Genomic DNA, 13,336 nt, shown 5'->3' with positions numbered 1-13,336 from the left:
CTGGTGCAGCACCGTTTGCTGTAGATAGATTGAAGGTCAGGGAGCTTGGTACGGATGATTCGTTCGGCTGATCGAACCACCCTCTGTAGGGCTCGCCTGTCCTTCATGGTGCTGTTCCCGAACCAGGTTGAGATATTTCCCGTCAGGATGCTCTCTATGGTGCAGGAGTAGAAGTTCCTGAGCACCTTGGAGGGCAGTCTGAAGTCTCTCAGTGGCTTCTTAACAATAAAAATGATGTGAAAATACTACAATATTAGAAGCATAATGCATTTTTTGGAAGAATAAAGTCCATCCCTCCAGCAGAGGATCAATGAAGCTGTTCCTAGAAGCACCAGAACCTAAAGAGACACTTCATGCTTGAAATCCAAATTTTAAATTGCCTTTTCACCATCTCATGTCTTTCTTAATTTTGTCTTTCTTAAAAAAAAAAAAAAGAAAGAAAATCCCCCATTGCAGGGGTCACATCATGAGTTAAGCAGCAGCGAATTCAATCGAAGTCATCCGATTACAATTGCAAATGTAGTTCATGGAACCGTTCCAGCACCAAACATGAATAATTTTTCAAATTAAAGCGTGAGAAAGTTGACGTTTTTTTTTTAAGTTTTGTGCTCTGCTCCATCTTAAAAAACGAGAGTCCTCTAGCATTTGACGCCGTTCACCAGCTCTAACACTAAGCTCCTGTCCCAGTCAACTCTTCAATAATGAAGTTCAAGGGTTCGATGGCTTTAAAGTTGCCATAGATCTATAGCACATAGAAATGCAACATCTTGAACAGGCCTTCTTTAGCAGCAAAGGCGTGCGGCCGCATGGGCTCCGTCTCAGAACATTTATTCCTGTTTTATTTGCCAAACGGAATCAATCAGAGCCCCAGAACTGCAGCGGGCAGACGGGAGGGTGTTTCTGGTCGGTGTGTGTGCGTGTGTATGAGGGGATGAGGGGTGTTAAATGGCCTGGGGCTCCCTCCAGGCAAGATGGGGGCTCACGACCACATCTGGCTGATAGACTGGAATGGAATGTATGTGTGTGTGTGTGTGTGTGTGTGTGTCTCTGAGGGTTAATTTGAGCGTTAGCGAGTGTGACTGTTTTTTTTGCTCAACGATGCAAAGCGCGACCAACTCATTTATGTGTGTTTGAGTTACATGAGAACACACTCGGCTGCTGTTCTCTTTGTGAGTGAGTTTAGAGACCCTGTGTAGGTGTGTGTGTGAGTGTGTGTGTGGTGGGGGGCGCTCGCTTTAAATGCCCTCACACCTGCACAGGGGCAAAAGCGGCCCGCGGGCCAAACAGCCAGCCGACAGCTGAGAGTCTGAGCTGCCAGAGTGTGTGTGGGAGTGTGTGTGCATTTCACACACCAGCTGTTTCTGTCGCATTCGCCTCAACGCTCGCGTGTCAGGCCCGGTGAGTGCGGCCTAAAGATGCTATCGCGAAAATGACTTTTTGACATCCGCGCGGTAACCACGCTTGACGCTATACGCGCGACGCTGCGAATTTCATCAGAGAAAACGACGTAGCCGCGCGGGGTCCTCCGGAGCAGAGTGGCTGCGGGAGGGACGCCTGCCGCTGATTCCCCAGGAGACCCACTCCCTATTACCAAGCCGTGGCCCCGAGCCATACTAATGGAGGTGGGCCGGGCGCCCCTCTGAGAGCCGTACGTAACGTGGCAGCGAGGAGTCCGACAGCGGTCTGGGAGCGCGTGTGTGGGCGGGGCTCCGTTCGAGTGCGTTCTGCTTGAACACCTGCTTATTCTGTATGTGAGCGTGTTTACCCTTGAACGTGCGTGGGTGTTCTGCGGGCTACGGAACAAATATATTCTCATAAATAATCAAAATGTATGCATTTTTATTTTACGCTATAAACTGAGGACGGAGTCCACGAGACCTCTGAAGTGGACAAAAAAACCTGCATAACCTACCACTACACCACACTGGACTATTTTCTTGGGCAAATCTGACTCCACTTGCAGGCTCACTCTACCCTGGAAGGGGGTCCCTCTCTGTATCACTCCTTCCCAAGGTTCCTTCCTTTCTTCTTTTCTCCCTCCTAGAGTTTTTCTTTTGGGGTGGGTTCCCTTGTGCGCTGAAGGGTCAAGTGTGGGGGTGTATGTCTTGATGTATGTCTCGGCTGGTCGTAGCCTAGTGGGTAACACACTTGCCTATGAACCAGAAGACCCAGGTTCAAACCCCACTTACTACCATTGTGTCCGTGAGCAAGACACTTAACCCTAAGGAGCTCCAGGGGGGGACAGTCCCTGTAACTAATGGTTAGTAGGCAGTATGTGTCAAACTAAGCTCCATGCGAATATGGGACGCAAGCCTTCACAGCAGAACATTTCCCAAAGCATCACAGTGCCTGCTTGCTTTCTTCCCACAGAGCTTCCTGGTGCCTTCAGCTGTTTGAGCTACGGAAGCTCTTCTATCTGACTGAATTCCCCCACATCCATCATTGGATCCTAGTCTTCAATGAGCCAATTAATAAATCAAACAACTATTCGCCCAAAGAGGGACAGTAAGGATGAACCAGGATGAGTATGTGTCCATTAAGGTAAGTAAGCACTTACAGCCATCCTACAGGAACCCAGTCACATAAATTTACAGGAATCCTTGTGAAAGTGAGGAAAAAAGGGAAAGCTCATAAAATGGATTATGGATTTGTCTTCATTAAGTAATGATAGATAGAGATCTATATTGTTGAAGTAACAGCACTGGTGCATTGTGGTCTCAGGAAAAATGTCTACAGTGTATTAGTGTGATCATACTACCATTTATAGCTGTAAGAACAATAAAAGCCCTTACTGTTAACTCTAGAATCATATTCTGTGATGATGAGGAACATCATTCAAGCAGCGGCTGATGATCATGATATTTGAATGCAAATTCGGTAAATAAAATATAAAATACCGTATTTAGCACCATCTAATGGTATTCAGTCTTTTTCTAGACCCTGTAAACATAGATTTAGGCCAATCTGATAACAAGGCAGAATAATATTTAGAGATGCAACAATTAATTACTTTTTAGTTCAAATCAACTAAGCATGATTAATTCTTAAGGGGTGATGCCTTATGCCACCAAACTGAACTGTGGGTCTTTATGCTTTGAGTTGCTTGAGGCTGAAAGAAAAAAAATTTTTTTTTTTACGCATGAAGCACGCAGCAGCCATTTATGCAATTTTACTAACTGTGAAAGCGTTAGTAAGACTAAGTTACGTGCATAGTTAGACTATGTCCTCACTAGTGCTCACAATTGCTCAATTGCTCACAAAACGTGCCAAATATTAATAACCATATTGGAAAGTTAATCATGAGCTTAGAAATTGGACAGTTGGAGGAAAGCAGAGCACACGGAGGAAACCCATATGGCTGCAGGAGAAAATGAACTTAGAAAGTTATTAGTCATTATTTTATCCAGTTTGAGGATGCATAGCCGCCAGACCATGCGGTAATTGCTGAATTTCTCAAGAACCTGCTTTCCTGCACCCAGCAGTCCTTGAAGGTTTTTGGACAGTCATGATCGGTCAGAGCAGGAAATCAGGATGTTCAATCGTCTCAATTAGTTTCCGACATGCCCTCGCACCTTGTGACTTGACCCACATAGCCTGATGTTCCCGGTGAACACTTTAAGAAATCAGGCTGGTTTAAAATCGGATAACGCAAACCCATCCTAAATTGCAAGTCTACCATCACCAGGCCAACATGCTTCTTAAAAGTTCTCATCCGAAAAAATTCCTGTTCTTTTCAGCTCAACCCATCTTTGTATTGTTCTCTCTGGCGTGATTATTTATGCCCATCCTCTTTCTGCATTTCCGATGTCCTCTGGTGCTCATGGCTTCAGGGCGCGCGATATTGTAGCTTTTTTTACTTTCTTTATTTGCTTTCGACAGTTTGATCTAGGAGAAATGTTGGCAGGATTAGGGTTTCTGAATAAACAGGGTCTGTGAAAAACTGAATAACTCAAAAATAGGGTTTTTTCATTGGATTCTATCGTTATGTACTTCTGCACTGCATTTACATTTATGCCATTTAGCAGACACCCTTATCCAGAGCGACTTACAATCAGTAGTTACAGGGACAGTCCCCCCCTGGAGCACCTTAGGGTTAAGTGTCTTGCTCAGGGACACAATGGTAGTAAGTGGGACAGTCGAGTGTGTTACCCACTAGGCTACTGCCACCACTAATACCAACCGGTGGCAACATGCATAAAAAAAATACACACATACTAAATAATAATACATGCATTCTAAATAAGAGTTAGTGAACAAATAATCAAAGTATTCTGCAACTGAAATTCTGGAATTTAGTATGCCTAAAACTGTCATGTAGAATGGTAATTAGATGTTAATTTAGCTACCAGTATGTAGTGGGAGTGTAAATGGTACCAAACACAAATTGGATTTGTGATTTAAAGGTCATGATTGCTTTGTATGTAAATTGTTCTTGTGTATTTTTCTTTTTTTCGGTTATGCGAGAAATGCTTCATTGTGCATTGTAATGAAAGCACGCAATTTGTGTTCGGTATCGTGAACAACGCTTTAATATGTCCGAATGAGCTTTTTGCTTGAGTTCACGTGTGTGTTCTCACGCCGCAGCTGTTTCGTTTCTTTTTATGGTGTGTATGTAGGAATCCGTGTGTGTGTGCAATCCAGGTGTGTCATTGTACGTGTTTTATTTAAGCTTCGTCTGTTTCTAAATGTAATTACATGTATATAAAAACTTAGCTATTAGCCGCTGAAGGTCATGTCTGGTTTATTTCACCGCTGTAATGACAAAACAGTTTTATCAGTACAGCCAATCAGAGCCTAGTACTTACCCGGAACACGTCTATGTCCCCGAAACCTGAAGACACACCCCATGATATTCTCTGAATGCAGTAACAGTCAACATATCCTCTGCTGCTCCTAAACAGCACTGACTTTAGCAGCAAACTCAGCAGGCCCATCTTCCATCATTCAAACACAGTTCATTCATACACCAGTCACTTTCATCCAAAGCAGCTTACCGAGACGAGTTCATCATAATCAAGAGATTGCAAACACGCAGACGGTCCCAATCCGTTGTGTCTGTTTTGATAAATACCACTCTTGGTTGCACTAAATACCAATTTGAGAACAGTACTAAGCATGCACTTAGTACCTTCAAAATGTTCACAGTGTCACTGGGATCCACAGCGAAAAGATATTTTTAGACGTTGGCGGATAGAAACCATTTACCAACAGTGTAATTAAGCAGTAACTATGCTGATATGCATATATCCTGATGACCAGTAGCAGTACTGAACAACTGTGTAATAATATGAATGAAATGAAGCCAAAATAAATCAAAATTAAGAGATGACAAACATGAACATGACAGTCCCAGATGTTGTGATCCACTCTCACAGTTGTGTTTACCATATTGGTCCTAATGAAAGACGACCCTGAAAATAAAACGCCACCCTTTTCAAGACAAATTAAAAGACTTGTTACAAATGATCATATTTGGTTGAATTGAAAAATTGTAATACTGGAACGTGCAGATAAAAATGAGAAACTATTCTGCTCCACCTGAAACCCACGGAGCCTATAACGTTAACCTGTAAAGCCCCAGAGTGTAACCCGTCAGCATTATCAGAATCAGGACACATGCTTTCACTCTTCCTTTCTTTTTTTTCTTTCTTTCTTTCTTTCTTCCTTCGCCCTCATCATCTTGCTCGAACGGAGCACCTACCATCTGAGTCCTGAGATGAGCTGCAGGCGGCGAGTAATAAAATCCCTGTGCCTATTCCCAGCCATCTCAAGAGCCATGACTGCTGTCGCATTTTCGTCAAGTGTTACTGCGTGCCCACCTGGAAGGAGAGAGAGAGAAGGTAGGGTGAGATCAGAGACCAGAGTCTTCAGTGCCTGTGAATATTTTTCCACTTTTTAAGATTATCATGTTTTCAACGCTGAGCCAAAGAAAGACCCCCCCCCCCCCACACACACACACACACACACACACACTTTTTTTTTTTGGTATTCCTGTCTTTTGTCGTTGCACCTGCTGCTCGTTGGACCTGTCAGTGGAGAGACCCATCGGGAGGCATGATGTGAGGCTAGTGTACAATAGCCAAAATTGAAGTCAATTTCGGCGGTGGGGGGGGTTAGAGCACCTGGTGAAACTGCGCAGTGGAGGTCCTGGGGTGCGGATCCCAGCCAGCACTTAATAGCTGCCAGTCAACAATTAAGCGCAAGAAATTGTAGGGGGAGGGAAACTTGACGGGTGTCAAACGCCAAGGGCTATAATCTCAACCAAGCAAACATTTATAAACTCCATTACCTCCAGTTACATCATATACACCTTTTGGCCAGATTTTCTTCTTATTTGAGTGGCCTGTACATGAGACATTTGGTACCAAGTGGTCAAGATATGTCAAAATGTTCTGTTATTGTTTTACTCCACACACTAGACACGAAAACACGAAACAAAACCCCAATATTAGACTTCGCTAGACAATGTTAGACTTTCGGCCCTTTGGACATTTTTGTTAAAGAAACCGAAAAGATCCTGTTTCATTAGGGGCTCTGAAACTAATCTCATAATCGATGCATCGCTATATACACATGGATGATTCTGATGCAGTGCAGAACATAATTGATTAATTCATAATGACGTTGCTTGGTGATCAGGCTAATGCCGGTAGTGACTGTGGTGGCCTGACCTGAATACGGTGCCACTCCAGGTAGGAGTTCGACCTCGTCCACATGGATGTTCGAAATGAACGCCCTCTGAACACATTTTGTGTTTTTGCTGTGCTTTGTGTCTGCGTTCGATTGCATTCACTTGACACTTTTTTTTTTATGTTCGTTTTTTGGCAAAATTTCATGGCAAGATTTGGTCAACCACCTACATAAAGAGACTTCAGGCAGTGTTCGGAGGTCCCCTGGGACTGCTAGTCCACCCCTTACTCTTTCCGGGTGGTCCCCAGAGTCCACAATGATCCTCATTCGTGTGTTGTTACTTTGTGCAAGTCTGTTAGCTTTGTGTGTGTCCATGTGCCCCTTTGTGTTAACTATTGTGCATATTTGAGTTACTCCCTCTGGACCACCAGAAAAAAATGGCTGGGTCAGACGTCCATGTGACTCTCATCTCACTTAAGTAATTGAAAACATAGAGTCCGAATATTTATGGGATGCATCATATTAATTAAGACATTGATAATCAAAATGTAATGAATCATGAGACCAGTGAAAATTCACATCTCTATCTTTCATTGCCCCCTCCTACACCTTAGGCCCTGCCCCGACTTATGTACAAATATGTATTTCAAAGAAAAAAGCCTCAACTTGCAACCAGAAAGACATGGCAGTGCTTGTCAACCAATCTTCCATAGCTAGTAGCCAACCAGATAATGTTATTTAAAACAATATGAGCCAATATGTGCCAATATTCTCAGACAAATTTTGCTTTGCACATTGCAATGGCAGGCAACTTATTAAACACCTAGGGTCCTATATGTTGGTAATCTGAACACGTAGAATAAAGCCAACACCACATAAACCTGTTCATAATGATGCCTTCAGCAAGTGAGTGATGGATCCAGACACCCACTACTGCCCAGTTTGTCAAGACGTTGGGTGTTGGACCGCCCACAGCACAGGGTGGGATGTTGGCATTCGTGTATAAACATGGTCAGAAAGCGGTCCAGCTCATTCATAGTACATGTAGTCTTACCATCTGAAGCCGAATAATACCTTTGTTCCATGGAAGGTAGAGTCTTTGTCTGTGTATTCATTTTTAGATGAGTCACTGTAATCCTTGTGCACTTATATTCTGCAAAAGTATTATAACTATTTTGAGGTCACCTTTCATAAGATGAATAATATTGATAACTTGAGATGACTGTGCACAAAGTAAAATAAACCTGTAGTAAACCCAGAAATGACATGCTACCAAAAGCACACTAATGTGTTTTTTTCCTCCCATCTAATATCCCAGCATGCTTTTATGAAACTAATGCCCCATCCGTAATCAGACATAATCATGTCTTCATGCTAATCTTGTATGTGTGTGTGTGTGCATGTTACATATGCATGCGAACATGCTAATGTCTACCCCCATCTGATAACCGTCATGAGAGACAATTAAGCTGTGCCAAATATGTAAAATTCTACAGTCTACATCTACAGTCTATTTGGAATTTGTATTTTTCCAACTTTACAAAAGAGCTTAAAAAGGCAGGAAAATGCTACAACAAAATATATTTTCATGTATCCTAACACTCCTAAAAATAAAAAAGACCGGTGTAGGTAAAAATGAAATAAGTATGGATCACGTGAGCAGCATAATGGCAACTGGCACCACGTCCATAAAACGTGTACATTTAAATGATGTTTAAAAAAAACATAAACATACACACACTATATTCAAATGAATAATTTGTGTTTTTGTGGAAAATATTTATGTCTTGGTGAGGGCTTTGATCCTAACTGAATACATTTTTTTTGTTACTAATTCTGATATCGGGTGTCACTAATCGTAATAACAATCTTAGAATTTATTAATATATATATGACTCCTCTCTGCCCTGTTAAATAACCTTCTAGAAGGTGAAAATGAAGGAAACATCTAGAGGAGTTCATTCCTGCGCCTGGTTGCGCTGCTAAAACAACAGCAATCGCTTCAGAGCGCGCTGGATTAAGTTGGGCAACGTCCAGTCGATTGGGTTCCGCGCCGGGGCAGAGGAAGCTCAAAAGCAAGCGAGAGACACGCACTTTCGAGCTAAAAAGGACCCCCCCCCCCCCCCCCCCGCGTCGCATCTCGGCATCTCGGAGCGGATTGGCTGATCATGATGAGGAGTCTTTGTTCTTCAACAACCGAGGATCTCTTTGGAGGCGCGGAATGTAATTTCACGCCTTCTGTTGTCAGTGCGGATGCGTATCTGGCTGCCTTGTGTTCCACCAGTCAGAGACCCTCGTCAGAACGTTTCCGACTCTTTGACGTCGAGAGTGCAATGTCAGGGAGAATGACTTCACTTCCATAGCGCATGGTGCGCGCAGACATAAAAAAGTTGCCGTTCTCTTCACAGAGGCTTTGCCACATGGCGCACTTTGGAGTTTTATACAAATTTTTAAAAAGTTAATAAAAATATGCATCATAAATTAAACATCTTCAACTCAAAATAATTATGCAACCGTCCTCAAACCCACTTTAAATACACTTGTTTGTGGGACGTGTTGCAACATTTCATTATTTTTTTTAGGTGATTCACAAAAGCTGGCTCGTGCAATGAAACAAGCTATGAAATATTCAAAACAAATATGTGTCATAAAGCAGACGCAGCTGCACTGTGCGGCAGATTTTTTTTTTTTGGGAGGGAGGTGGTTCCGCTTCGCTTCAAACACAAAATGCAGGACACAGTATAAGTAGGAGATGATGATCTTATCACACTGTCACATCACATTTGGGTCTCTTCATCTCGTTTTTTCGGGTGGTGGGTATAGGACGGATCAATGTCCCAGAGATGTCCCAATGTGCAGACCTCGTTCCAACTCAGAGGAAAATGGCTGTGATGGACCTTGCGCAGAGACATGGAGGAAGATTGCAGAATTATGAGTATTCAAAATCCTTGAATTTATCCACTTAGTGTGTCACGTAACGACTATATAATATGTTTTTAAATAGACTAGGGGACTCATAATGTCAGCATATGATTTCACAATGGATCATGTCCCTGTACATAACCTCCGTCATTATTTTTACAGTTTAGCTTGGGGCAGTGGTGGCCTAGCGGTTAAGGAAGCGGCCCCGTAATCAGAAGGTTGCAGGTTCGAATCCCAATCCGCCAAGGTGCCACTGAGGTGCCGGACACCTGTCATGGCTGCCCCCTGCTCACTCACTGTGTGCACCGTGTGCTATGCTGCTGTGTATCACATGTGCTGCTGACAATCACTTCATTTCATAAACTTTAACTTTAGTATTTCTCCTCACCTGCAAACTGAACCATACTCTTTACAATCAACACCAACATATAATTTTGTAGTTGAAGCACATGAGCTAACAGAGGCTGTATTACTTGGTGTATTCACAGCTAATTTGAGATATAATCGTTGTTACACAAAGAACGGACTTATTGCAGTTTTATTATAATTCATTTGCAAGATTACACATGTTGTTTAGAATTAGGGGTGTGTATTGGCAAGGATCTCACGATGCAATACGTATCACGATACACGGGTCACGATACATTTACAGCGTTTATCAGACGCCTTTATGTTTTGTGCTTATTCATGCCCTGAGGTAGGTTGACACTATGCTTAAATAAAAATAAATGAAACTATATGCCTCATTTCTGAAGGAAACAACATTGATAAAATAAATAAACAAGATTATTCCATAATACTCATAAAATTACTCATAAAATTACAATAAAAAAAGAAGTAACATATAAGAATGTTCCTCTGGCCATGAAGAGCTAGAGAGAACCAAACAAGAACATGCACTGTGATCTAGAGCAACCTTCAAACCCCTTTAAAACTATAAAACAAGGTCACCATGCTAAAAAGAATCCTGACAACCAACATCAATACATATTCAACAGAACGATGGAAAAATCAAAAGCACATTTCATGGAGAAGACCAAAGACAGGAGATGTATAAATAATAGAGAAAAGGAGCTAATCAGGTAAGAAGAGTTTTTCTCTTCTTCTTCTTCTTCAGGTAGATAGGTGGCTTGCATGGCCCTCAGAAACCTGCTGTGAAAATACCCATCCTGTACGTCCTTTATGAGCCAACGTCTTGGCTAATGGTCTGGGCTGGAGCTCAGCTCACCCTTATCAGGTGAGCGGCCGAGAATTTATCCTTCATTACCCTCGGCCAGGAGGCAATCAGCCCCTGCAGGGCTGCAAAGTGGCTCAAGTCATCAGCAGGAGCTGATGGACATCAGAGGCCATAGTAATATGCTCTCTGCCGTTTCTCACCAGAAGAGCCTGCCGTTCGCCACCTCACGTCTACACAACTTTCTTCCAGTAAGGCATCCCTGGAAGTACCAGGCTTCTGTAGCTGCTTCTGTTTGGATTATTTTTAACAGCACAATCGATAAGTCAATGTCTTTACTCCGACATCAAGTATTCTTCTGTTTTTTCTTTGATTGCTGTGAAAGTGAAAATCTAATTTTGACACAAAAAAAGTTGGATATATAATAAATTTTCTCATCCGTGCATCTGTTTACCTGTGGCATTTTAAACCTATTCATCATCAATACAGAAAAAAATTATGTTTTCTAGAATTGAGATATGTTTCATGTATATGTAAATGATGCAACACAAAAAAATCAATGTTCCATTGTGTGTGTGTGTGTGTGCCTTAATCAAGATACGGTGCACTATGTTCACTATTAACCATTTCCTTCAAGGGAAGCTTATTAGTTCATTTGAAGACCAATAGGGAGTATGATGACAGAGGTCTAATTTATTAATAAATAAAACACATTTCTCCCAATGGGTTCTGGCCTGCCAACAATCATGCTGTATTAATCGTTCTGCCCAGGGGAGGGGGGAACCCTTCATCAGACCTAATTATTTATTCATTTATAATACACTTGCAGCATTTAAAATGTGTGCAGGTTAACGATTTAGGATTCACTTTGAAAATAAAATGCTGTGTTTTGATTGGTGCAGGACTTGTGCTGGTTTGGATTGAAACTAAAGAATGAGGTAAAGGATGGATTGCTCTGAGTGATGCTACATCGTACACCTGTCATCTGCCTATGGTGTCTTCCGACGACGTGCAACGGCGGCGTCCGCGGACGACCGACTGTGATTGACATCTACAAACTACGAACAGATGCCACATTGCGCTAAGTGCCGCATTAAACCTGACAACCTAGTAAAACACAGACCAAAAACACAGAACAACACACTGTGCATCTATCCGCAAGGCTATAACTACAAGGGGGGGGAGCGAACGCAGCCCATCAGCACAAATGTAATGTAAAGAAGATATGCTTGACATTCTCAGATTAAGCTTATAGAAAAGCAGCAACATAAAAAAAGTGCATTTAGCTATAGACCCGCCCCCCATCTTTTTTCCCCCCGAAGTAGGAAAGCATAAACGAAATCGCCTAAAACACCGATTTCCATCATCCGCTGTCAAAAACCGCAGGCCGGGGTCATGGTGGCAAAAGGACACGCCGTCACTCAGCCATCCCTTTCCCTGGCAGCCTCCTCCACATCCATCCTCAGGGATCCACAGACATTCCAAGGCCAGATGGTGGACACAGCCCACCCCCTCACCCCCCAAAAAGCATTATATTTTACATTTTGTACCACTCTTTCAATGCTCTTTAAAGACAGTGAAATTCTTATTTAGCTCTTTTGCAATACAACATTATGTCTACATGCATTAATCATGCATGCATTAATTATATCTTAATGCATGTCTATAGTTAAGACGGTGCATTTTAGCTGCAAAAATCAAATAATCTTTCTTCATTGTTTCTAAGGCACTTTCTTAGTTTGACCCTAGAAAGCCTCTATGATGAAATATGGTTTGCTACACACAGTATTTCTGTCACAAAAATGATGGTGTGTTATTTACATGCCAACATTACTGACATTATTGTCGCTTTAATGAATATCCATGGCCGTGTAGCAAACCAGAGGGGAAAGTGAAGGAAATATGTCTCAAAGGATCAAGGTCATTAATCGCAATGTGAATAGAGCAGTTTGTAAAACAGCTAAAGAAATAAATGGCTGCTTTAGTGAGATCGCATGACCAAAATGTTTCTTCCCTCAATGTACTACAGGCTGTCAGTGCTGAACCTGAAAATGTCAGTATGTCAACACTACAGTCAAACTAAGCCTAACGTGTTCTTTCCAAAAATACCAAAAGGTAAAATATGTAATAGCATTTTCCAGTTCTGGGATGCAGGGAATGGCTGTCTCATAAATCATAACTCACTCATTCACTCACTTTCCATAACCACTCCTGCTCAGGGTCGCTGCTGCTGGGAAATGAGTGCAGATTGGGGACTCAAACATGGTGGGGGTTCCTACCACACCATTCATTCACACACTCACACATACAAGCATTTCAGAGTCACCAATCCACCTAGTGTACAGGCCTTTGGACAGCCAGAGGAAACCGGGAAACCTGGAGCAAACCCACACCAACATGGGGAGAGCATGTAAACTCTGCGCATAAATAGTCCAAAGCAGGATTCAAACCCACAGCCTTGGAAGTAGGGCGGCACGATTAAGGCCAAAATGATAATCACGATTATTAATCTTGATTATTCATTATTTTAACAAAACATAAAAAGCAATTGCAGAGTGTAATGATAATGTGCACACAAGAAAAAGCACATACTACAATCAACAGGAACAC

The 13,336-nt window shown here is 42.3% G+C and overlaps 1 protein-coding gene across 9 annotated transcripts in view; it reads right to left on the bottom strand.

The window, feature by feature from the left end:
* The window catches only part of pcdh15b (protocadherin-related 15b), a 209,906-nt gene that overhangs the window by 146,238 nt on the left and 50,332 nt on the right, over positions 1-13,336 (bottom strand). For all 9 annotated transcript variants that reach the window (XM_028964715.1, XM_028964706.1, XM_028964695.1 and 6 more), the window contains one exon: positions 5,702-5,819. In XM_028964715.1, coding sequence (XP_028820548.1) covers positions 5,702-5,792 — 91 coding nt within the window. In that variant the 5' untranslated portion in view covers positions 5,793-5,819. The remainder of the gene's footprint in view (positions 1-5,701; positions 5,820-13,336) is intronic.

The sequence above is a fragment of the Denticeps clupeoides genome, chromosome 2 (assembly GCF_900700375.1).
Source record: "Denticeps clupeoides chromosome 2, fDenClu1.1, whole genome shotgun sequence".
Lineage (NCBI taxonomy): Eukaryota > Metazoa > Chordata > Actinopteri > Clupeiformes > Denticipitidae > Denticeps > Denticeps clupeoides.
This window is presented reverse-complemented; position numbering and strand designations above follow the sequence as displayed.